Raw genomic sequence first — 23,742 nt, forward strand, 5'->3', positions numbered from 1 at the left:
ATTCATTGAAATAGTCATAGGATACTTTTTTGTGAAGTGCACAGTTTTACATTTCTGGACATTTGTTGCCCCTATTTTTACCACTCTGAAATCTTATCGAGATTGACTTAATATTTACGCAGCTTCTTTCAGATTGTACTTCATAACAGATAACTGCATCTGCAACAAATCTGTTACTATTAATGTTGTCCACAAGGTCACTGATATACAGCATGAGCAGTACAAACTTCCCTGGGGCACACACAACAATATTCTACATTTGACGACCCTCTGTCCCATGTAACATGCTCCGTCCTCCCTACCAAAAAGTCCTTAATCCAGTCACAAATTTCACTTTGCACTCCATGATTGAACTTTTGACAATAAGTGTAGGTGTGATACTGAGCCAAATGCTTTTCGATAATCAGGAAATACAGCATCAGCCTAACTGCCTTCATCCAAAGCTTTCAGGGTGTCACGTGAAAAACATTCAAGTTGGTTTCACATGACCAACGTTTTAGGAATCCATGCTGGTTGGCATGGAGGTCATTCTGTTTGAGCTACCCTATTATGTTTGAGCTCGGAACATGTTCTAAGATTCTGAAGATTCTGCAACAAATCTATGTCAAGGACACTGGACAGCAGTTTTGTGAATCACTTCTACTACCCTTCTTATAGATGGCTGTGACCTGAGCTTTTTTCCAGAACTGGAGCCTCGGGGATACCGGGCGACCTCCCTGAGTAAGTAGCCTTTCGCCGCGCAGAGTTACTGTGGTGTGGACTGTGTAGATCCCCAAATCTTGTGGCACCAAGATGGAAGAAAATAAATTAAAACAAACTGAGACCTCAGACACCCAAACATCGGGGTCAGGACTTACGGAATGCACTCCCACTACCGAATCACGGCCTAGACCTGAGCCAGAAGTGGGACTGTACCTGAGAAGTTTGATCAATCAAGATTAAAGCCTTGTCTGGGTCCCAGAGGAGGAAACTTCCCAGGGAACAGAAACAAAAGGAAGGAAAAGAATGGCTTCTCAAACATAAGTGGAGGCAATCAAAAGGGCTTGAGCCCAAGACCCCCAAGAAAAAAACTGTCTCGCATTGAAGGGGATACGCAGACCCCCACAACGTCGAAGACAGGTAACAAGCGGATAAGGGAGGAATCCAATGCTCCCCCCTCTCAGGATAAGCGAGTCCAGAAAAAAGCCGAGGCAAGAAATAAGGAAACAGACCTATAGTACTGCAGTCTCAGTTTTTAAGATGGCAGTTATCCAAGAAGGCTATCTACTGGTAGACATCACCTCGAAGCAGGAGCAGCTGATACAGATGGGCCTTTTGAGAAGATTGGGGTGGGGGATGCTGATCCAGGACCCAATTCCAGAAGGGTCTATCTAGATCGTGGTACCCTCATTTTTGTCTGCAAGGGGTCGCATACGGTGGAATGGCTCAAGGACAAGGTACCCACGATATCCCCGTGGGAGGATGTGAAGCTGCTGGTCAAGACAGCAGCTGAGCTTCTTAAGACTACAAAGGAATCAATATGAGTACCAAAGATCGTTAGGAATCAATATGGGTATCAAAGATCCTCAAGGATCTCTCTCCAAAGACTGTTTGAGAAAATAGGGATCCACAACCCAAAAGGATTGGAGAGTAATCAACCAGAAAGCTGTACCAGAAGGATGAACCCTGGTGGTGGAGGTCAGATAGAAGTCTCTGAAGGCCATGCAAGAGCAAGACATGAAATTGATTTTAGGGAACCTGCAGGTCACCATCAGGGTAATCAAGGACCTCAAAGGCAATGATGGCAGCAAGACTGGAGGTGCTGCAGATTAATCTGCAGACAGTAAAGGGGCCACTGCTGCCCTGAGCCGCTGCCTGGGGAGACAGGAAATGGACGTGGTCCTGATATAAGAACCTTACTTATATAAAGGGGGTGTATCGGGCATCGATGGCACTGGAGGTAAGCCGATTTATGCCAAAAATCTAAGAAACTCTAGAACATGCATCTATGTGAGAAATGGAATTTCTTTCATGCCAATGATGGATTTCTGCTCCAGGGACCTGGTGACCATCAGGATGCAGCAACATGATGAAGGTATCACGAGGGAAACTGGTTTGGCCTCAGCATACCTTCCTTACAAAGACAGCTCTCTTCCTCCTTTGGAGGTGAGGAGACTGACAGAAGCTTGCCATCAGCAAGGTGATCAACTGTTGGCTGGATGTGGTGCCAATGCCCACAACCTAGTGTGGGGCAGCAAGGACACCAACAGTAGAGGTACCTTCTTGAATTTCTCTTGTCTAACAACTTGGAGGTCCTGAATAGGGGTGATGAACCTACATTCAGGAATAGCAGAAGGGAAGAAGTAATTGAGATAACCTTTGGTTCCATGATGATGGGCTGCTATGTCAAACAATGGCATGTGGTGTTGGAGCCATCCTCATTGGACCCCATGTATATTAAATTCAAGGTGTAAATGGGAATCAGATGGACCATGGACTATAGGAGTTCCTGGAAAACAGACTGGGATACATATAGAAGGGATGTAGACTTAAGCTTATCGAAAATTAAAACCTTGATAAGGAATCCAGCAGAGTTTGCGGAAGTAGCAGAGGCTGTCACCTCTGCCATAGTGACCTCATACCAGGACAACTGCACAATCACCAAGAAGTGCACAAATAGGAACATGCCTTGGTGGAATAATAATGTGGAAATGCAAAGAAAATAGGTACGAAGACTGTTTAACCTTGCAAGATGTAAAAGACAAAGGACAAAATATCATGAGGTCCTTGTCAACTACAACCTTGCAATTAGACAAGCAAAGGAGGCATCCTGCAAGGCATTCTGTGAGGAAGTGGAGGGCACAGCTGCTCAAGCCAAACTTCACAAAGTCCTCACTAGGGCCCCAACTAATCCAGGAGGCACACTGAGAAAAGAGGATGAGGAATATACAAAGACACTGGAATTGCTCCTCAAAACTCACTTTTCTCAATACGCTCTGGCAATTAACAGAGTAGAATGCGATCCCCGAGAGACAATGGCTCTCAAGCACTCTAAGAGAGGAATCAGACCAAGGAGTGTGTAGACTTCAAAAAATCCAATGGGTGGTGGTAACATTCCCACAGTTCAAGCCCCCTTGGACAGACGGAATCTTTCCAGCTCTCCTGCAACATGAAGGAGAGAAAGCCAGGGAGAAGCGATCATACCAAGGCCAAAGATACAAGACCAATCAGTCTGTCCTCCCCCATCCTTAAAACATTGGAAAAACTGGTTAATGTACATCTTGGGGAGATGAGGCTAACTAGGGCTCCTCTACATTCAAACCAACACACGTCAATCACATAAATCACGTCAATCACATAAATCATGTGAGACAGCTCTCCATCAACTCACTGGGAGGGTGGAGAAAGCACTTCACTTTCAAGAAATAGCCCTCTGCATCTTCCTGGGTATCAAGGGGGCCTTTAGTAACACAACCTTCGATTCCATGGTTAGGGCAGCAGAGGTGCATGACCTAGGGACCACTATGTGTCAGTGGACTAGGGCCATGTTTAGTGGAAGGAAGGTAGAGGCCACCATGATGAATGAAAAGATGGTAATTAACACCACTAGAGGTTGTCCACAAGGAGGAGTTTCATCCCCTTTATTGTGGAATCTAATGGTGAATGAACTCATTGAGGAACTAAATCCCAGACAATGGTTTTGCCAAGGATACGCAAATGACCTTGTCATAGTATTACCTGGCAAATTTACTGACACAGTGAGTAATATAGCACAAGGTACATTGGACATAGTGCAAGACTAGTGCATTAAACAGGATCTAAGGGTTAATCTTAAGAAGGCTGTTGTGGTACCATTCACGATGAAGCATATCCAACACTCAAGTCTGAATCTAAAGCTCTTCGATGAAACTCTGCCTTTGAAGGGGATAGTGAAATATCTAGGGGTAACCTTAGATGAGAAACTAACATGGACCCCTCAAATTAAGAGCATTTGCTCCGAAGTGAAAGGTAAACTAGTGGGTACCAGGAGGGCTTGTGGCAAAAACTGGGGCCTAAGCCCCTGTGGTATGCCCTGGATATACACCATGTTGGTTAGACCTAGGATCTCCTACGGGGCCGTAGCACGGTGAAAGAAGGTAGAACAACAGGTTGCAGCTAAGGAGCTTGCTAAGGTGCACAGACTGGCCTGCTTAGCCATAACAGATGGAATTAGAGCCAAACCAACTGCTGGGATGGAAGCCATGCTGGACATGACTCCACTACACCTTTGGGTCAAGATGAAGGCTTCAGCTGGTACATACAGATTCAAAACTGGTAAAAACTGGATCTCATTGGGATATCCAGAATCATACTCTAAAATAGTGAGTGAGGTAAATATAGGAATGGCTGGGGAAATGCCGGCCAACTATATAAAAACTCCCAACTGCTTCAACAAGCCTTACAATATAGTAATTGGAAGCAGGGAGCAGTGGAAAAAAAAAAAAAAACAGTTCGACACTGTACAGGGGACATTTTCTGGTTCACTGATGGATCAAAAGCACATCGAGGTGCTGGGGCCAGGGTGTACGGGGTTCTGCCAAGACTGGAGGGGTCAACAGAAGTGTCCGATCCCACGCGTCAGCTTTGACCCATGACATAAGGGTGTTGTGTGTGACGTCATGATGGCACGGAGTTTGGTTTGTGAGTGTGGTGTGTTTGTAGATGTCGTCGTGTTGTGGTTTGTTGTGCTCTCTGGTGGTATGTTCAGGGTTTTCGTTTCTGTGGTGTAATGGGCTCAGTTTGCTTTTGCTCATTATCCAGAATTATTTGAGTGTCAGCTGTGTTTGTAGTGGAATTCGTTTCAGTGAGTTAATTTTGTGTGAAGGTTAATTTAGTGTTGTTCGCTGTACATTGTGTGGTAATTTTAGTAAAATTAATCGGTTGTTGTTTTTGTTCAGGAATGGATATGACGGATAAAATTAACAGTACGCAGGTCACGAGAAGTGTTCGATCCCAATGTGTGGCTGTGTATGTTGATATTGGTATCGGGAGATGTTTTTGAGCTATATAGGCCAAGGGAAGTGTTGGATCCTAATTTATGGGATCAGGAGCTGCTGTTGAGCTATATAGGTCAAGTGAAGTATCTGATTCCAGATTTTTGTGTTTAGTGGTATGGGGGTGGGTGTCTAAATTTGTTTATATTTAGTTTGCCCCCACCCAAAAACAGCCCATTTCCCGCTAGTGTCATTAGGCTTTTTGTGGAAAGTGTGTGTGTTTGTTTTTCGATGTATTTTCGTCCTCATAATGTGTACGTACCGAGTTTATATGCACCATATTGGAATCGTGGTTTATGGTCGTTTCCGCCATATTTGTGACATCACGGGTCAAAGCAGACGGGCGGGATCGGACACTTCCGTATTTCCGACTGGAGGGCATCCTCTCTCTAGGAAAACTGGCCTTGGTATTCAAAGTTGAAAATAATGCAATAAAGGTGTGTATGGTGGAGAATATGCACAGGTGCTACAAGGACCATAGCATCTACATCAGACAGCCTGGCAGCCCTGAATTCATTGGCTGCTCCTGCAACAAAATTGAAGATTGCAGAATGCCACAAAGCTCTGGTCGAGCTAGGAGGAATCAATAGGGTAAACCTAGTGTGGGCCCCTGCCCACTCAGGTATTGGTGGCAATTAACAAGCCGACAGATTGGACAGGATGGGGGGCAAAGACTCCATTCATGACACCGGAACCTGTCCTGACAATTACTAAGACTATGATCAAACTAGCACTACGGAACTGGCTTAGAAGACAGCACTTAGAATACTTGGACCAAGGTCTATAAACAAAGACACAGTAAGGTAATGATGCCAAAGCTGTGTTTTAAAAGAAGCCCTGTAAAACTGGGCTTGAACAGGAAAGAGATTTAACTCATGGTAGGACTGATGACTGGTCATGGGAATTTCAAAAAACACCTACATACAATAGGTATAGCACAAGATGACCCTAAATGTAGGATCCGTGATGAGAGGGAAGAAACTGCATCACACCTAATCTTCTAATGCATTGCATTGGAGAGCAAGAGGACAGAATTTTTGGGACAACTAGACCAGAAGAAATTGTGTCTAACAAAAAACAGTTAAAGTGACTTGTCGCACTAGTTAAGGGCACTGGTTGGCTTTACTAGATATACAGGGAGTTATACTGCACAATAAACCCTGTTTCAGTGCAGGCAGTGGTGGGATAGACCAAATCTGTTTTAGCTTCGCTGCCAAAACCAAATCAAATGGGGATTACAGAAGTGTCCAATTCCAACTGTCTGCTTTGAACCATAACGTCACCAATATGGTGGAAATGACCAGTCTCAATGTCTCCAATATGATGCCCATCATGTCATTACATAAACATGACAACAAACACGAAAATACATATAAAAACAACAAAATCTCCCTCCAAAAATATAATTAAACTAATGGGATCAGTGCGGGAAACTGGGGTTTTTTGGGTAGTCACAAACTAAATATTAACACATACAGACACACACCACGACACCAAACCTACAAAACGACGACATAAAAAAAAACACAAAATTCCCAAATTCCACAACATTCACAATATCCACAGGAATCAGTCACTTCCCTTCACCTCTATAGTTCACCCGCAATTGCTGATACCACAAAATAAAAACCAACACCGCCTAAAAATTATAATCAGATCGTAACTTTCAATACCACAAAACCAACGAAAATTGGAATCTGACACTTCCCTTGACCTATATAGGTCAACAACAGCTCAAGATACCAAAATGCATCTAAAACTAAAAAATTGGAATTAGGAACTTTTCTTAAGTTACATATCAACCACAAATGACAATACCTATATATATATTAAAAAAAACACCCTCCCAAACCCCACCCCCTCAAAACAAAAATCCGCCAATAAATAAAAATTAGAAAATAAACAAAACATGATCACACACTACAACTCAAAGACAATTGCAACAAAACAGATCCTCCACAACATAATCATAAAACCACCATCCCCCTCCCCCATCCAAATCCATAAACATAACCTGCCCCGTCCACCTCCTTCCCCTGCCACATACAAAAGCCCCTTAACTAACCACCCTTGGCCTATACATTTTATTAACAGCCCGTGAAAAAATGCAATACTCCCCAGGGACGCTCTTCCGCCAGCAATACTCATTTAAATAAGATTGCGCATTAGAAGAGCACTTCTTCCCCCTCCCTATGACTGATTTAACCACCCCCCAAAAGCCCCTCTACTGTATTAGTACATGCCCCAGTCTCTTAATTCTTGAAGTCTAAACTATGACTGACAACTAAATGATCATAACCCCTCTTCTCCAACCCCCTATAAGATGAAAAAGCATATGAAAGTACCATACTCCCTCTATATCCTCATCAATTCCCTCTTCGTACACCCCTCCAAAACGTTGGAAAACAATCTGCATATCCCCCCCACCCCACACCCATAAACTAACCAGAGACTTACCCCTGCCGTATTTTCTCTTCCCAAACTGTGACTTCTACCTCGACCACCATCCCCGGCTCACCCACCTTACCCCTGTAATTAACATATTCAGAACAAACTTCCATACAAAAAGAAAACCAATCTAAAACTGCCCTTTCATTCACACCAGTCTCATGCACACAAAAACTGATGGAGGATATATAACAAAAAGAAAATATCAAAACTATCTCCTTCATGGCCAACATAGACTTTTTGAACCAGGTACCGCAGCTAATGGAGCGTTAAAGGTTATCCCTTTGGCACCGCCACATGTAGGCTTAACAGTCCCTAGTCCAATATGCCAGAACTCTGACCAACCACATATTCTCTTTATAGACACTGCACTTGACTATTTCGGCCACCAGTCCAAACATCTGCAAAAAACTTTGAGGGACATCATCTCATCCCCCATCTCAGCATGCAACCATGAACTGTTGAATTTCACTGTCATATACACATCTAACAAAAGAAGCCACAAAATAAACGCCTTACCGCTCGACAAACAGCAAACCGATAACACCAATCGACACCGCAATCACAAAAAATTGTTAACTCACTGAAACCAATTTCCATTCTTCAATCACAGCCAATACCAATTAATTCACACTGTGACCAACGATGCTCAAATGAACGCAATACGCCACATAACATGCGGACCATTCACACACCATCAGATGACACCACCAACCGCAACAAGACAACATCTACAAACACAACAAACTCAAAGTAAACTCCGCACCATAACAACAATACAACATCTACAAACACAAACCAATTCAAACTAAACTCCGCACCGTAATGACATAACACACCAGAACACCCTTATGTCATGGGTCAAAGCTGACGGGTGGGATCGCATGCCTCCACTGACTCAGCAAATCAATACCCTTTAATGGAAATGTAGATAAAAATATCACCTATAATTACAATTCCATTTTGTTCTTGCCTGTCTTTAAAAAAAAAGAAATTAAATATAAATATTACCTTAAATATATCCGATAAGAAACTATGAATGTGCTGAGCTGCTTTCAAGTTTTTAATGGTAAGTTGTAATCTCAAGTTTCTCCACTGAAATTCTTTAAATTTGATTAAACAAAAATTTTTGTCTCTGCACAAGAGAAACCACCTGTTTCAAATCAAATGACATTCAAATGCACATGAAGACAGGAACATACTTAAATTTTGTAGAAGGCATTTATAATTTCTCTCCAAATAAACATTTTCTCATTGGGCTGTAAACTAGGCCCAACCTACCTCATAAACAAAAAGTTGAAATAGGTTTACTCTCTAGTAGTGATCCCATTAACATAACCAGATGAACTGCATATCACGCGCGCAAAAAAAAAAAAGGAAGGTACGTCACTATAAAATTCTATTGTCTGGTTGCTGAACATGTAAATTATCTGATTTCCATCTTAACACTTCTTGTCACACCATGAACTCTTCTCAGGTTGTTCACATTAGCCAAAGAACTATATACAGCTGTCTGAGTAGTTGCTAATAACTGTGCAGCTTCGCTAGATATTAATAGTTTATTTTCCCTAATGAAGATATCATCTTAAGTACAAAGGGTGTGTGCAAAAATTTCACAGTGAGACAGCAGATAACTCAAATTACACAAATGTTATGTTTAGGGGACATATATTTGTCGCGATCCTGGTCTACGGGGGAAAATGATTAACCTAATAAAAACCTTAAAAATTTTATTGAAACACGAACATGATTGGCCACATGTCATTGTACACATCATAACATTTACGAGTTTGGAGCAAAATTATATAAACCATCAATAGTTTAAGAGAAATACACTTACTTGATCATCAAGCGATAAGTCTGTGAACACAGGAACATCAAGCATTTTGGCAGCTGTCGAACACACCTCAATACATTCCTCGACCCGACGCGGCACACGCTTTCACAGCCAAAGATCAGTCTTGCCTCTTGCGGTCTCGAATTCACAGACATACATATTTCCGTGCTCGGTCCTCTCAGATGTGCGCTTTTGTGCTGTCTAGTTGTCGAATCTGATAAAATTATTATGGTGTACCGATCGTTTAACCGCAGGAAAAACAGCAAGCAATTCTGCAAAGCAGTATAAATTACACATAACCAGATCAAATATAATGAAAGAGCAAAGTTATAGGACAGCTACCGTTATTTTTTTAAAATATGTTGGTAGCCGTGACTGCCATCAGTGCAAACTGCAAACTGCAGGGTGTACAGGGAAGACGGAAGGAAAGTAGGTTTATGTTGTTGTGTACAGTTGTTTGATATTATACTGAATGTATAGTAGTATCCTTTTGTCATTTTTTTCGTTATCAGCGACGTGATAGTTGATATCAGAGTGATTGACAACTGTTCTTTGTCTTATTGGGAGGTTGTACAACTTCCGCATGTACGTGTGATGAGCGGCTGACTACCAATCTTGCGTCATGTGGTAATGTGTTGCGCTGACGTTACTTTTTAGGTATTCCGATAACGTCTGGGAAACGATTTATGAGTACTTAGTATTACGTATATTGACAGTACTGATCTACACCTTACTGTGTCAACCACCTCCATAAGTGTAGGCGTGCTGGCTGCGACACATCTCAGTTCATACCAGAGCTTTGATCGTTTTCTGTGTCTGTCGTATAGTGGTATGCTTTAGGACCTGAATATTGAATTAAGAGAAATTAATTTGTCCCTGTCGAAAAGAGAAATAGTCTAACAAAACCTGCGTAGCTACCGAAATATAACGACATTCTTATTCCTTGCAGATGGCTAAACGCACTCAGCCGAATTGGAAACCACCAGAACTTGCTGAAGGGCCAAAATTAAGGCTTTACAACAGCCTTACAAGGCAAAAGGAAGTGTTCATACCTCAAAATGGACGGGAAATTAAATGGTATAGTTGTGGACCTACGGTCTATGATGCATCGCACATGGGCCACGCCAGGTAATTATAGAAATTTTGTACAGATGTTCAAATAATTATTACAGACTCAAGGGGGCCATCATTAGCACAGAAAGGAATGAGATACATGGGTATATATGTATACAATAACGTACAGCAGCACATTAAATATTATTTAGATAATTTTGTAGAGTTGAACTGAATTAAAAAAGTAGTAGGCCCCACTTCTATTTATCATACTCAATGTTTTTAACAACATCCTCTACTTTACTGAGGATTGTCATCACAATAACTCCTAAATTTGATGTTTTTGTTTAGTTTACAATTGGCTTTAGCACTTAAGTACAGTAATGTGAAATCATTACACTGCTTTGGATGTACATTGAGGTAAATGTACATTTTTGACTTCTTTCCACACCCCCAGATACCACTCTCCATGGGATCCATGGAAAGTGACTATTGTAATTTAGTGAAGAAATTATGTGCATGATGAGAGATGGAAAAAAGAAGCAGCTCACACTTTATACCATTTAAAAACTTGCTAATGTTTTGAAATTTCAACATTGCTTATGTTAGATTTCATCTGCACAGCAAAATGATTCCCAACATTCACATAAGATAGAATTAATCATATAAATCTCTACCAACTTTCACCAAGCTGATTTTTGATAAACAGGTGATGTGGGTTATGTATCCATTTTTAAATAATAGACACTGATATCACATACACCATACATTTATTACCAATGTGGTCAATATTTACTAATAAAACCCTCACATATTATCTAAGCTGATAGTGCTGTAAATATAATTTTGCCACTTAACAAGATCAGACAGAAATCTGCACAATATTTGTAATAACGACACTTTGCCATCCGCACGTTTTGTATCAATGTATTCGCTTGGTGCCAGCAACGCTAATTCGTATTACTTGGCTTGTTGCCAGCCGTTCTGGACGTTATCGGGAGATTATAAATTGTTACATTTTACTAATCTCATTGTTATTTCTCATAAGTTCTCAGTCCTGTTTCCCTACTTTCATGAAATTTCAAAGATATACATACATTCATAAATAAATACAAAATTTGTTTCATATGTTTATTTATTTGCATTGTCTTTGGTACTTAGTATTTCTCTTTCATGTGATATGCAGCAAAACAGTCCCCAAGATGTAACGCAACTCCACAAGACTTGCACATTAATTTGTTTTTTATCATACATGGCAGTGTCTTCGTTTTCATTTATTTATTTTGGAAATACATAGGCCTATTAGTTGATGTTGCTTTATGTGACAGGAAAGTCTATCAACCGGATCATGATGAGACATACGCGATGTAGTGGCAATCTCCAAGTTTTGCTTTGCGCATTCATCATAAATAATTGTATTGTCTCTTTAGTCTGCCGTGATGAAAGGGCACAAGTACTTATAAAAACAAAAAACTTGTTGATGTTTGTAACTTATTGTTACCTAAACAAAAAACAACAGAATGCAAAAGATACTGATGTGCTGTTGCCAGCCGTTGCGCGATACTATGCTTGCGACACCACTGTGCTTTCGCCGACTGTTGACTGCTATTTTGTACACAACGCTACTGTGGTGTCGCCGGACAGCAGAGTAATAACAGTGAAACTGATAGCTACAGAAGGAAACTGATAGCTACATTAATTTATTTAGTGTTACTTTATTGTTCTGGTATCACAGATAGTGCTAATTTCTCTGATCATTCGGTAATGTTTGGGTCAATTCTAGTGTGGGATTCCAATTCTTCATCTACATCTATACTCTGCAAATTGCTGTGAATTGCTTGGCAGAGGTCACATCCCATTGTACCAATTATTATAGCTTCCTCCTGTTCCACTCATGTATGGAGTGCATGAAGAATGATTGAATTTGAATGCTCCTGTACATTCTGTAATTAATCTAATCTTGTTCCTTCAATCCCTATGTGATCAGTACGTAGGGAGTTATAATGCATTGCGAGAGTCGTCATGTAAAGCCGTTTCTCGAAACTTTGTTGGTAGACATTCTTGGGATAGTTAACTTCTATCTTCAAGAGTCTTCTAGCTCAGTTTCTTCAGCGTCTCTGACACACACTCCATCATGTCATGTTGCCCTTCTCTGTATTATCTGCTTTGAACTGTGAGGTCACACATGAGGTCGTGAGTTTGATGCAAAGGATGTAAGCAGTGTGTTATTAAACTTTTATGTGGTTGTCTTAGTAACTGATGTAAAATATACTGTTTGTTCCAAATAAATTGCCATTTTGAAGGGTGTGACTATGCAGAAAACTAAGAGCACAGCTTAAACTGCTGCGAGTGAGAGTAGGAATCATATTCGTAGTATTAATTCTCACAAATAGTTGGCTTTTTTTCCCCCTCGAATATGGCAAAATTTCTTTTAGATTCCTTTTTTTTTAATTGCTCTGTGTGCTTGAGCTGTAAAAGATGTCCCAGGAGGAATATTCAGTATTCAGGGATATAACAGGAGCGATCATCTGAAGCTCTATTCCGAATGGTTACCAAGATAAACATATTGAATGTGCACTGTCATTTATTTACTCTATTATTCAGTATACTATTACCTTTATACATGTACAACAGTTCGTAAACATTAAACATACATTTTACAAAGCTTGAATTGAATAACTACATATTTTTAACACATTCACCGCTAAGCAGTATTGTACACATCAAATTGCAGTGGTTCTACAGTTCACAATAAATGGTAGTGGCCAGGGGGTGAGTGGGGCTGCTGTGGCTAGAGACAGAGTGGCGGGTTCTGGAGATGGTTGTGCTGGGGAGGAGTAAGTAAGAAAACTCTTACTGCAAGATATAACATCTTTTATTTAGTTTTGAGTTACAAGTGTTGAAGTGCTGCGTTGTCCCTATATATGCCCCCTGTATATGCTTGGTTTACTGACGGTGCTTTGCCGTTCATATTGGAAGGTTGTGGCGGCAGGATTTCCTCTGCTGCCTAGGTTCTGCTGGACTAACACTGTTTACCCATTTGGCAGTGTGTGCCCAAGTTAGCAATATGTGGCCTTGAGGGAGCAGTGCCAGTGACATGAACGTCCACAGAGATCTCATAGGCATCCACCATCACTTCTGTGGCTGCATGGTACCAGTACTGACCTGGCTGTGAATTGCTGCTCTCCAAGGCAGGAATTTGGTTGCTACTGTGTAGCCTGGGTCAGCTCAATCATTATGTCCACAGATGAGACTTAGAAAGGCAAACCGGTCTGGTGGCTGGCCCATGATGGGGTGGAGACACATGGACCCAATATCGTGGGGGATGCTGCCAGGCTTAGCATATCTGCTAGAATTGGAGGGCATTTAAAGTTATTAATAGCTAACTTGTTGTGCCAATACACTGTGTCCAGGCTTGTATAGATCAATACCTTTGTGTTTCAATGATGTGGAAATGTGCCGCGGGCCAGTTCATAGATGCATGACCTTTCTGCAGTGTCAGCATAATTGCCCAGTATGGGGGTTTCGTGGGGTGCAAACAAGCGTGCTTGCCTTCGCACCTCCTTGCTTGCTTCACATGCGGCTGTAATGGCCAAAATTAGCAACTGCAATACATTTCTCCCATTTATGGAAATACACAAATCCTGGGTCTGAACCCATGACCTTTCTGCAACAGAAGATTTTACATACATAGTTATGTCATATATTATTTACAGTTTTACTGTTAAATTAAGCAACAAAGCTCAGAAGTCCAACATTCCCCCATTACCCATCCGCTCACCCATCGATCTTTACACTACCTCCATCCTCTTTTGAAGCTACCTCATAAGCATTAATCCCTCAAAAACACTAAAGAACTATTTATATGAATGTCTGATCATAGCACCCTTATGGCGTCTTGTACTGTAATCGGTCATTTTAATGCCACTCGAGGTCTCTTGTCTTTCGAATCACAATTAATTGTATACTACAATACTGCTATCTTATTACTATACACAGTTTCTCACACCCCTCGTATGAAAGGTTAACCAGTTCAGTGGTATCTGATGCACTGGAGGATCACATCGGTGAGTGGTCCTCTGCCTAGGGTAGACAAAGGCTCCACGAAAGAGACACAACACCAAAACGATGCCTATGACACTTACTGTCTTGATCATGTACTGCTGCTCCTCCCAATATTGCTGTGTGTATGAAAGTGTTTGCTCTACTGGAATGTGTCCCTCTTGTGTGCTTATTAGCCAATGTATGGGTAGGATCAGGCTAGAATGCAACATTTCATTCATGTAGGTCAAATTTCTCACTAGAAGGATAGCTAGTGGCTTCTCTGACCAATTCACCTGTGCCTGTGTAATGTTTAATTTGGTTTCCTCTGTAACAGAGGCTGACAGATGGAAATATGCCCTGTTATCTCACAGTCTGTCATGTTAATAATTATTCCATTCCCATGCAGTTCCAAATGTTAATCTCTGCAAGTCAACCTTGCTCGTAGCAGCTCACTACTACCACTTCTGCATCTACATGATTACTCTGCGATTCACATTTAAGTGCTTGGCAGAGGGTTCATTGAACCACAATCATACTATCTCCCTACCATTCCACTCCCGAACAGCACGCGGGAAAAACGAACACCTAAACCTTTCTGTTCGAGCTCTGATTTCTGTTATTTTATTTTGATGATCATTCCTACCTATGTAGGTTGGGCTCAACGTAATATTTTCGCATTCAGAAAAGAAAGTTGGTGACTGAAATTTCGTAAATAGATCACACCGTGACGAAAAACGTCTTTGCTTTAATGACTTCCATCCCAACCTGCGTATCATATCTGCCACACTCTCTCCCCTATTACGTGACAATACAAAACGAGCTGCCCTTTTTTGCACCCTTTCGATGTCCTCCGCCAATCCCACCTGGTAAGGATCCCACACCGCGCAGCAATATTCCAACAGAGGACGAACGAGTGTAGTGTAAGCTGTCTCTTTAGTGGACTTGTTGCATCTTCTAAGTGTCCTGCCAATGAAACGCAACCTTTGGCTCGCCTTCCCCACAATATTATCTATGTGGTCTTTCCAACTGAAGTTGTTCGTAATTTTTACACCCAGGTACTTAGTTGAATTGACAGCCTTGAGAATTGTACTATTTATCGCGTAATCGAATTCCAACGGAGTTCTTTTGGAACTCATGTGGATCACCTTACACTTTTCGTTATTTAGCGTCAACTGCCACCTGCCACACCATACAGCAATCTTTTCTAAATCGCTTTGCAACTGATACTGGTCTTCGGATGACCTTACTAGACGGTAAATTACAGCATCATCTGCGAACAACCTAAGAGAACTGCTCAGATTGTCACCCAGGTCATTTATATAGATCAGGAACAGCAGAGGTCCCAGGACACTTCCCTGGGGAACATCTGATATCACTTCAGTTTTACTTGATGATTTGCCGTTTATTACTACGAACTGAGACCTTCCTGACAGGAAATCAAGAATCCAGTCGCACAACTGAGACGATACCCCATAGGCCCGCAGCTTGATTAGAAGTCGCTTGTGAGGAATGGTGTCAAAAGCTTTCCGGAAATCTAGAAATACGGAATCAACTTGAGATCCCCTGTTGATAGCGGCCATTACTTCGTGCGAATAAAGAGCTAGCTGCGTTGCACAAGAACGATGTTTTCTGAAACCATGCTGATTACGTATCAATAGATCGTTCCCTTCGAGGTGATTCATAATGTTTGAATACAGTATATGCTCCAAAACCCTACTGCAAACCGACGTCAATGATATAGGTGTGTAGTTCGATGGATTACTCCGACTACCTTTCTTAAACACTGGTGCGACCTGCGCAATTTTCCAATCTGCAGGTACAGATCTATCGGTGAGTGAGCGATTGTATATGATTGCTAAGTAGGGAGCTATTGTATCAGCATAGTCTGAAAGGAACCTAATCGGTATACAATCTGGACCTGAAGACTTGCCCGTATCAAGCGATTTGAGTTGCTTCGCAACCCCTAAGGTATCTACTTCTCAGAAACTCATGCTAGCAGCTGTTCATGTTTCAAATTCTGGAATATTCCATTCATCTTCCCTGGTGAAGGAATTTCGGAAAACTGCGTTCAATAACTCCGCTTTAGCGGAACAGTCGTCGGTAACAGTACCATCGGCACTGCGCAGCGAAGGTATTGACTGCGTCTTGCCGCTTGTCTACTTTACATACGACCAGAATTTCTTCGGATTTTCTACCAAATTTTGAGACAATGTTTTGTTGTGGAACCTATTAAAGGCATCTCACATTGAAGTCCGTGCCAAATTTCGCGCGTCTGTAAATTTTAGCCAATTTTTGGGATTTTGCGTTCTTCTGAACTTCGCATGCTTTTTCCGTTGCCTCTGCAACCATTTCAGTAATACTTACAGAATAAATCCAATGTGGACATGCTAGCTGGAATTAGTCATGGTTCCAGGATGTCACGTGATCAATCCTGACTTTACTTTACATAAAGGCAATAACATCTTGCATGTTTTGATTCCCATATGCAACACCTGGGTCGGCAGATGGGAACCCTTGCCTCTGACAATGTAAGAATTTGGTTAGCAACATCACCACGTGACTATCACCACCTACAATCAGGACAAATGTCCGCAATGATATCCACTTTTATGGGGATGCAGGTATGTTGTCATGTTTGAACCTGACACAATTGTTGATTGTTAGAAATGATATTAGTGCATATAATTTTGCTGGATCTGTCTTAATCTCAACTGCTGATATGTGGTAATACAGTGGTAGATTTGCTTCGTCTGGTTCAACTATGAGTTCCTATTCTGGTGGCAACTCCTGCACTGTCTGCAGTCTTATCGAGAACTAATCTGCCATTAACAGAGTTGGACAGAGCTGCCCGTGTGTCACATGTAAGACTGCTTCCTGCACCTCTGTTACCATTATCCTAGCATCCCATAAGCTATCAGCTAAAGACTGCAACAGTCCCACCGCTGACATTCTCTTATCCAAAGTATCTACCCGAGCCTTTATAACTTCGAGGTCCTAATTTACAGTATTTTTTGTCATTCTTATCAGGTGCTTTATCTCTGTTGCTAACCTTCATAATACCGGTGTGTTGTTCAGTACCTTTGTTCCAGGCTGGTTAACTTTGTAGTACGCCAGCCCACGGTCGCCTTATTCCTCTTCGCCACATCACTTACTCTCTCTATTGTATTATTCAGTTACTGGACGTCGCCAACATCCACAGTTCCAATAACCGCTTTCAATAACCTATCCCATATGTATAATCCATGTCGCTGTACCATACGTGACACTACTTCCGTTACTGAGTCTCGCCTCATTACACATTTCCCAAGCTTTCAGTGTCAGTTTCAGGGCCCAGTATGGCTTATGAATACTACATTCTCTTGCCCTGTGGAAAGTACTCCAGTTTTCAGTGGTAGTACCCACAGTTTATCCTCTCTGCTCCTGATGAAGAAGTGTAACACTGACAGGGAACTCCCATCACTCCACTCCCTCTTTTGAAATGTCTGCCACCTCATAGACATGCCAAAGAAAATGCAACATTCTAACACAAAACTTAAATTATTTTCTCCTACTTCCGTGGTCTAAATCTGTACGGATCCCGCAGAGGTTGTGCCAGGTCTCCCTGCTTCCCCAGCTTTCTACTACCCATATCTTTACCCTCAACAGGTGACGACATGTACATTAACTCATCTGGAGTACTCTCAAACAGCTTCAGACATCCAACATGAACAGTAGCTGTGTGAGTCGGTCATTGAAGCTTGACATGTAGTGGTGGTGATATTTCAGTTACCTGATATAGCCCCTGATATTGAGTTACAAATTTCTTGGTTTTACCTTTCAGAACAGAGGGGTTAGCCACTGACTGACTTTGTACTGTGGTACTCTGCTCACATGATTTCCCAATTTCTCTTGGTGTTCTACGGCTCTAGTGTTTGCTCCTTGAACATTCTTCCTGACTTCACTGTGTTTTAGCAGAATCCCTGACTTACTACCCATCCCTGCCAATTCTTTGCTAAATTTTGTCAAACAGTGATGACACACGCCTCCTGTAAACTACCTCATATGTTGATAGTCATGTAGTAGAATGGCCTCTTGCATTATGTGTGCTTATAATGGAAGATAAGTATACATCCAAGTCATTATTGTGTGAGTTCACATAATATCTCGACATCCTTCAGGCTGTGCAATGCACCCTCTCCCTCCTAACCTGATCCTAAGGGTGCAGTGGACCTGTCCTTAACCTCCTAACCTTTAACAAATTACACAGCTGCATTAATGAATCCTACGTAAAGTTTGTCCCTTGATGTGTAATCATGGTTTCTGGCACCCCAAATTTAAGCACCCAACTGTTGACCAATTCTTGCACTACCATTGCTGCCTATTGATTAGGGACTGCAACCACTTCCAAATATCTATAAAAAAAATCAATAAAAGCCAGCACAAATCTATTCCTGGCTGGAGTCCTGTTGAATGGCTTGAGGACACCCATTCCAGTCTTTTGGTAACCTCTGCAAAGATATCAATTTACGGCTCATATCTGCCTGTTGCGCCCACTATACACAACCCCTCTGGACAAATCCGCATCTTCTTTCCTTGACTTCCACCAATAGCTTTCCACTACTCACTTATTCATTGTTCTACAATCCCCATGCCCTGACAGTAAGTGATCATATGCATCTTTCAGCATTTCCGCCTTTAGCTCTGTTGGCACTAGTACCTGTGGCCCCAGTCTCATTGTCTTACGCAGCAATCTGTTACATAAAGCAAATTGTGGCTGCAATGCATACTGTTTACATTCCATGTCAGCCCAGTGTGCTGCTTGCCATTACATACATACTTACATTCATTCATACATTAATCCTTGTTCCATAGATCATGAATACGACATTTTGTAATGATGTGGAACGTGTCACTTTAACATAAGTTTCCTTTACACAAGTAATAATTAATTAATTTTTTGTACACAGTTACTACTTAATATCTAAGAATTCATCTATTGAGTAGAAGTAGTTGTCATTCAGAAATTCTTTTAATTTGTTTTTAAATGTTGGTTGGCTATCTGTCAGATGTTTAATACTATTTGGCAAATGACCAAAGATTTCTGTGACAGCATAATTCACCTCTTTCTGTGCCAAAGTGAAATTTAATCCAGTATAGTGAATATCATCCTTTCTTCTAGTGTTGTACGTATGCACTTCACTGTTATTTTTGAATTGGGATAGGTTGTTAATGACAAATTTCATAAGGGAATATATGTATTGCGAAGGTACTGTGAATATCTTGAGTTCCTTAAATAGATGTCTGCAAGGTGATCTTGGGTGGGCTCCAGATATTATTCTGATTACACACCTTTGTGCAATGAATAATTTCTCTCTTAATGACGAAAGGCCCCAAAATATGATGCCATATGAAAGCAGTGAATGAAAATAGGCATTGTAGGCTAATTTACTGATATGTTTATGACAGAAATTTGCAATAACCCTAATAGCTTAAATAGCTGAACCTAACTGTTTCAGCAGATCATTGATGTTTCTTCCAATTCAATTTATCATCAATGCAAACACTCAGAAATTTTGAGTATTCTGCCTTAGCAACAGGCTTCCTTCCATTCATGGTCTATATTTATCAATGGTGTTATGCCACTTACTGTACAGAATTGTATAAACTGAGTTTTCTCAAAATTTAGTGAGTCCATTTGCAGAGAACCACTTAATAATTTTCTGAAAGAGATTATTTGGAATTTCCACAGCTGATTCTTGCATCCTGGGTGTGATTATTATACTTGTATCATCAGAAAAAGAACTAGCTTTGCATCTTCATGAATACTGAGTGGCAAGTCGTTAATATATATTAAGAACAAAAAGGGACCCAAGACTGAACCCTGTACACACACCCAGTTAGAGAAATCTGCTGGTTTTTGCAGACTATCTATACTGTTAATTTCAACTTTCTGTATTCTTCCAGCTAAGTATGAATTAAACCATTTGTGCACTGTCCCACTCATACCACAATACCTAAGCTTATCTAGAAGAATTCCATGATTCACACAATCAAAAGCCTTTGAGAGATCACAGAATATCCCAATGGGTGATGTTCGATTATTCAGTGCATTTAATATTTGATCAGTGAAAGCATATATAACATTTTCTGTTGAAAAGCCTTTCTGAAAACCAAATTGACATTTTGTTAGAATTTAATTTTTACAAGTATGTGTTTCTACTCTCGAATACATTACTTTTTCAAGAATTTTGGATAAAACTGTCAGAAGTGAGATTGGGCGGTAGTTGTTAGCATCAAATCTATCCCCTTTTTCATGCAATGGTTTAACAATAGCTTATTTCAGTCTATCTGGAAAAATGCCCTGTTTCACTGAGATACTACATTTGTGGCTGAGAATCCTACTTATTTGCTGGGAACAAGCTATTAGTACTCAGAAACTTCTTCGCAGATTAAAACTGTGCCGGTCCGAGACTCGGGACCTTCACCTTTCGTGGGCAAGTGCTCTACCATCTGAGCTACCCAGGCACGACTCGTGCCCCGTCCTCACAGCTTTACTTCTGCCAGTACCTCATCTCTTACCTTCCAAACTTTACGGAAGCTCTCCTGCGAACCTTGCAGAACTAGCACTCCTGAAAAAAGGATATTGCGGAGACATGGCTTAGCCACAGCCTGGGGGATGTTTCCAGAATGAGATTTTCACTCTGCAGCAGTGTGTGCACTGATATGAAATTTCCTGGCAGATTAAAACCGTATGCCGGACTGAGACTCGAACTTGGGACCTTTGCCTTTAGCGGGCAAGTGCTCTACCATCTTTCTTTCAGGAGTGTTAGTTCTGCAAGGTTCGCAGGAGAGCTTCTGTAAAGTTTGGAAGGTAGGAGACAAGGCACTGGCAGAAGTAAAGCTGTGAGGACGGGGTGTGAGCCGTGCTTGGGTAGCTCAGATGGTAGAGCACTTGCCTCCGAAAGGCAAAGGTCCTGCAGATCACTGAATTTTTCAATTCAGCAAATGTCTGCACACCTCTTGGTCCCTCTGTACATCCGATGTATGCTTTGGCTTCCCCTGCCAACCATAATTTTGTCCCCTATAGTAATTGATCCAGTGGCCACCCCAGCAATACTAGCTGTAATTGGTGATGCATTTGTCTGCATGCAAAACTTCTAAATAGAAGGGGGAATTTATATAATATGAGAATTAGTAACTATCCGTAAAAAACGGGGGGGGGGGGGTTTCGTTGAATTATCATATTTTGTATGTGAAAGTGCTGAGCATCTATATGTTCTTCTAGTATTTTAAGCAAAGCAGTAAAAGTGGCTGTTGGTACCATTTTAAAACATTTGTCATTGCACACAATTTGCATTTATTTTGAACTTCTTTATTCTATGTTAACAGTGAAAGTATGCTTACCAGGTTATTTGTGTTTCAGGTCATATATCTCATTTGATATTCTTCGCCGTGTACTCTCTAATTATTTTGGGTACGATGTGAAATATGTAATGAACATTACAGATATTGATGATAAGATTATCAAACGTGCTCGTCAGAATTACTTGTATGAACGATATGAGTCTGAGAACAAAGAACTTCCACTAATACTGAATGATGTAAAGGGAGTTATGGAACAGATGCAAGGGTGGGTTTCTGCTGCAGAAGATCCTGATCGAAAAGCAATGCTTGAGAAAATGCTTTCTCGTATGAGTGATGCAGTAAGTGATCTCGAAGATGCAGTGAAAAGAAATGACAACATTGCCACTCAGGAAGCACAGAAAGTAAGTAATAGACAGCAGTTTTGTGTGATGATAATATAATTACACCATACATAGTCCCACATTTTGGTTATTTCACACCTCTTTGTGCATCTGAGACATCTTTGTGTTGGTGACTTTCTTTTATGGATTTCCTGCTACCCTTCCTGTGATCTAGAGTGCTGGAAAACTTTGCTTTCTGAATAGTGTACTGTTATTTCCTCAAGCTGTCCATGGGAGTATATTTTTGGGTGTCTGGGTGAGTGTGTGAATGTGTGTACTAGTACTAGAAAAAGAGCTAGAACTCGAAAGCTAGTGTGAATGCTGTTTTCTGTTAGGCGTGTCTTGTACTCAATGCATCGATCCGCTATAGATGACTGGTTACCTTTCCCTTATTTTACTTATATTTCCTCAAACTGTTATCTCTTGTTTATTATATAATCATTAATTATGGAAGTCAGTGTTTTTCTTAGTTTTTGACATGCTCTTAGCAATACGTCAAGACAAAATAATTGACCACTACTAAATTTACTCGTCAGAGAACTGAGTGCATCCACTGTAAACAGTGGTAAGGAACAAGTCGGTGAGCTGCTGTTCAGAAACAAGATTAATCTAAGATTTGGCACAGTATTAAATTAATTTTAGAGAGCAACTTCTTGCAGCATGTAAACAGTGTTAAAGATGGCCCTTAACATTTCTACCATCACCCTGTCTTGTAAATTCATCTCTTATGGGAGGGGACACAACTTAAGGTTGTTTAGTTAGTTAAATAAATATTCACATTTACCTGATAACAACAATTTTTGAACTGCCTTTGCGCTCACAAACATATTCGAGATATTTATCTGAGTTGTAGTTATGTCACATCATTCTCAGATTTATAAAAATCATTCCTGAAAAGCATTTTCCTGGCCTGAACACTGCATGCATTAGCACTGCTGGTAACAGTGTTTATGGCACTTACCACTGTTTACTTGCACACTTTCTGACAAAGCTGCCACTAGCAACTCTAAACTCGTGACACAGCTGCCATATCTTAGTTTATTTTGGAGCTATTAACTAATATGAATAAAACAAATCATTTCCTGTGTTTTATAAGCAATAACTCTGTCTCTCTTAAAGTGTTCCCTACCATTGTTCATTGTTTACAGCGGAGGTCTTCTGTTCTGTACCAACCATGTAGCAACGTAATATTGAAACTACAGAGAAATCAGCAATATTTGAAGTACACACTTTGTAATATACATGGCCCAGTGGCATTAATGTGACCCTCACCTATGTTTAACATCAGTGTGCAATAACCACTTCATATATCGTCCACTAGCAGTCGAGGATATATGAAGTGTGTTGTGGGACAGGTGGTGGCAGAATGTGGGAAATAGTGCAGTCTGTGTTGTAATGCAGAAACAGAGTGATTTATCTGATGTCCAAAAAGGGCATCATCATAGGCTTTCAGCCCAAGGGTGGAAGCCTTTCCAAAGTGGCTAAGTTTGTAAACTGTTGGCGTGCTGCTGTGCATGGCAAAATGGCGCTATCAGAAACTGTCGCCAGCAGAACTGTGGTTCAACACAGACCGTAGATGACGGGTGAGCAACGGCTTTGGAGATGTGTATGGATAAATAGATGT

At 41.0% G+C, this 23,742-nt stretch overlaps 2 protein-coding genes across 5 annotated transcripts in view; one reads left to right on the plus strand and one right to left on the minus strand.

The window, feature by feature from the left end:
• The window catches only part of LOC126199315 (eukaryotic translation initiation factor 3 subunit M), a 59,113-nt gene extending 49,660 nt beyond the window's left edge, over positions 1-9,453 (minus strand). The window contains exon 1 of the mRNA XM_049936154.1: positions 9,301-9,453. Coding sequence (XP_049792111.1) covers positions 9,301-9,345 — 45 coding nt within the window. The 5' untranslated portion in view covers positions 9,346-9,453. The remainder of the gene's footprint in view (positions 1-9,300) is intronic.
• A 197-nt stretch (positions 9,454-9,650) lies between these two features.
• LOC126199314 (cysteine--tRNA ligase, cytoplasmic) overlaps positions 9,651-23,742 on the plus strand; it is an 87,745-nt gene continuing 73,653 nt past the window's right edge. Inside the window, exons 1-3 of one of the 4 annotated variants that reach the window (XM_049936149.1) lie at positions 9,651-9,726; positions 10,247-10,425; positions 21,797-22,139. In XM_049936149.1, the coding sequence (XP_049792106.1) occupies positions 10,247-10,425; positions 21,797-22,139 (522 nt within the window). In that variant the 5' untranslated portion in view covers positions 9,651-9,726. Of the gene's footprint in view, positions 9,727-9,854; positions 9,955-9,983; positions 10,127-10,246; positions 10,426-21,796; positions 22,140-23,742 lie in introns of those variants that run through there. The other 3 variants (XM_049936152.1, XM_049936153.1, XM_049936151.1) reach the window with 3 other exon arrangements.

Source organism: Schistocerca nitens, chromosome 8 (assembly GCF_023898315.1).
Source record: "Schistocerca nitens isolate TAMUIC-IGC-003100 chromosome 8, iqSchNite1.1, whole genome shotgun sequence".
In the NCBI taxonomy this organism is placed as follows: Eukaryota; Metazoa; Arthropoda; class Insecta; order Orthoptera; family Acrididae; genus Schistocerca; species Schistocerca nitens.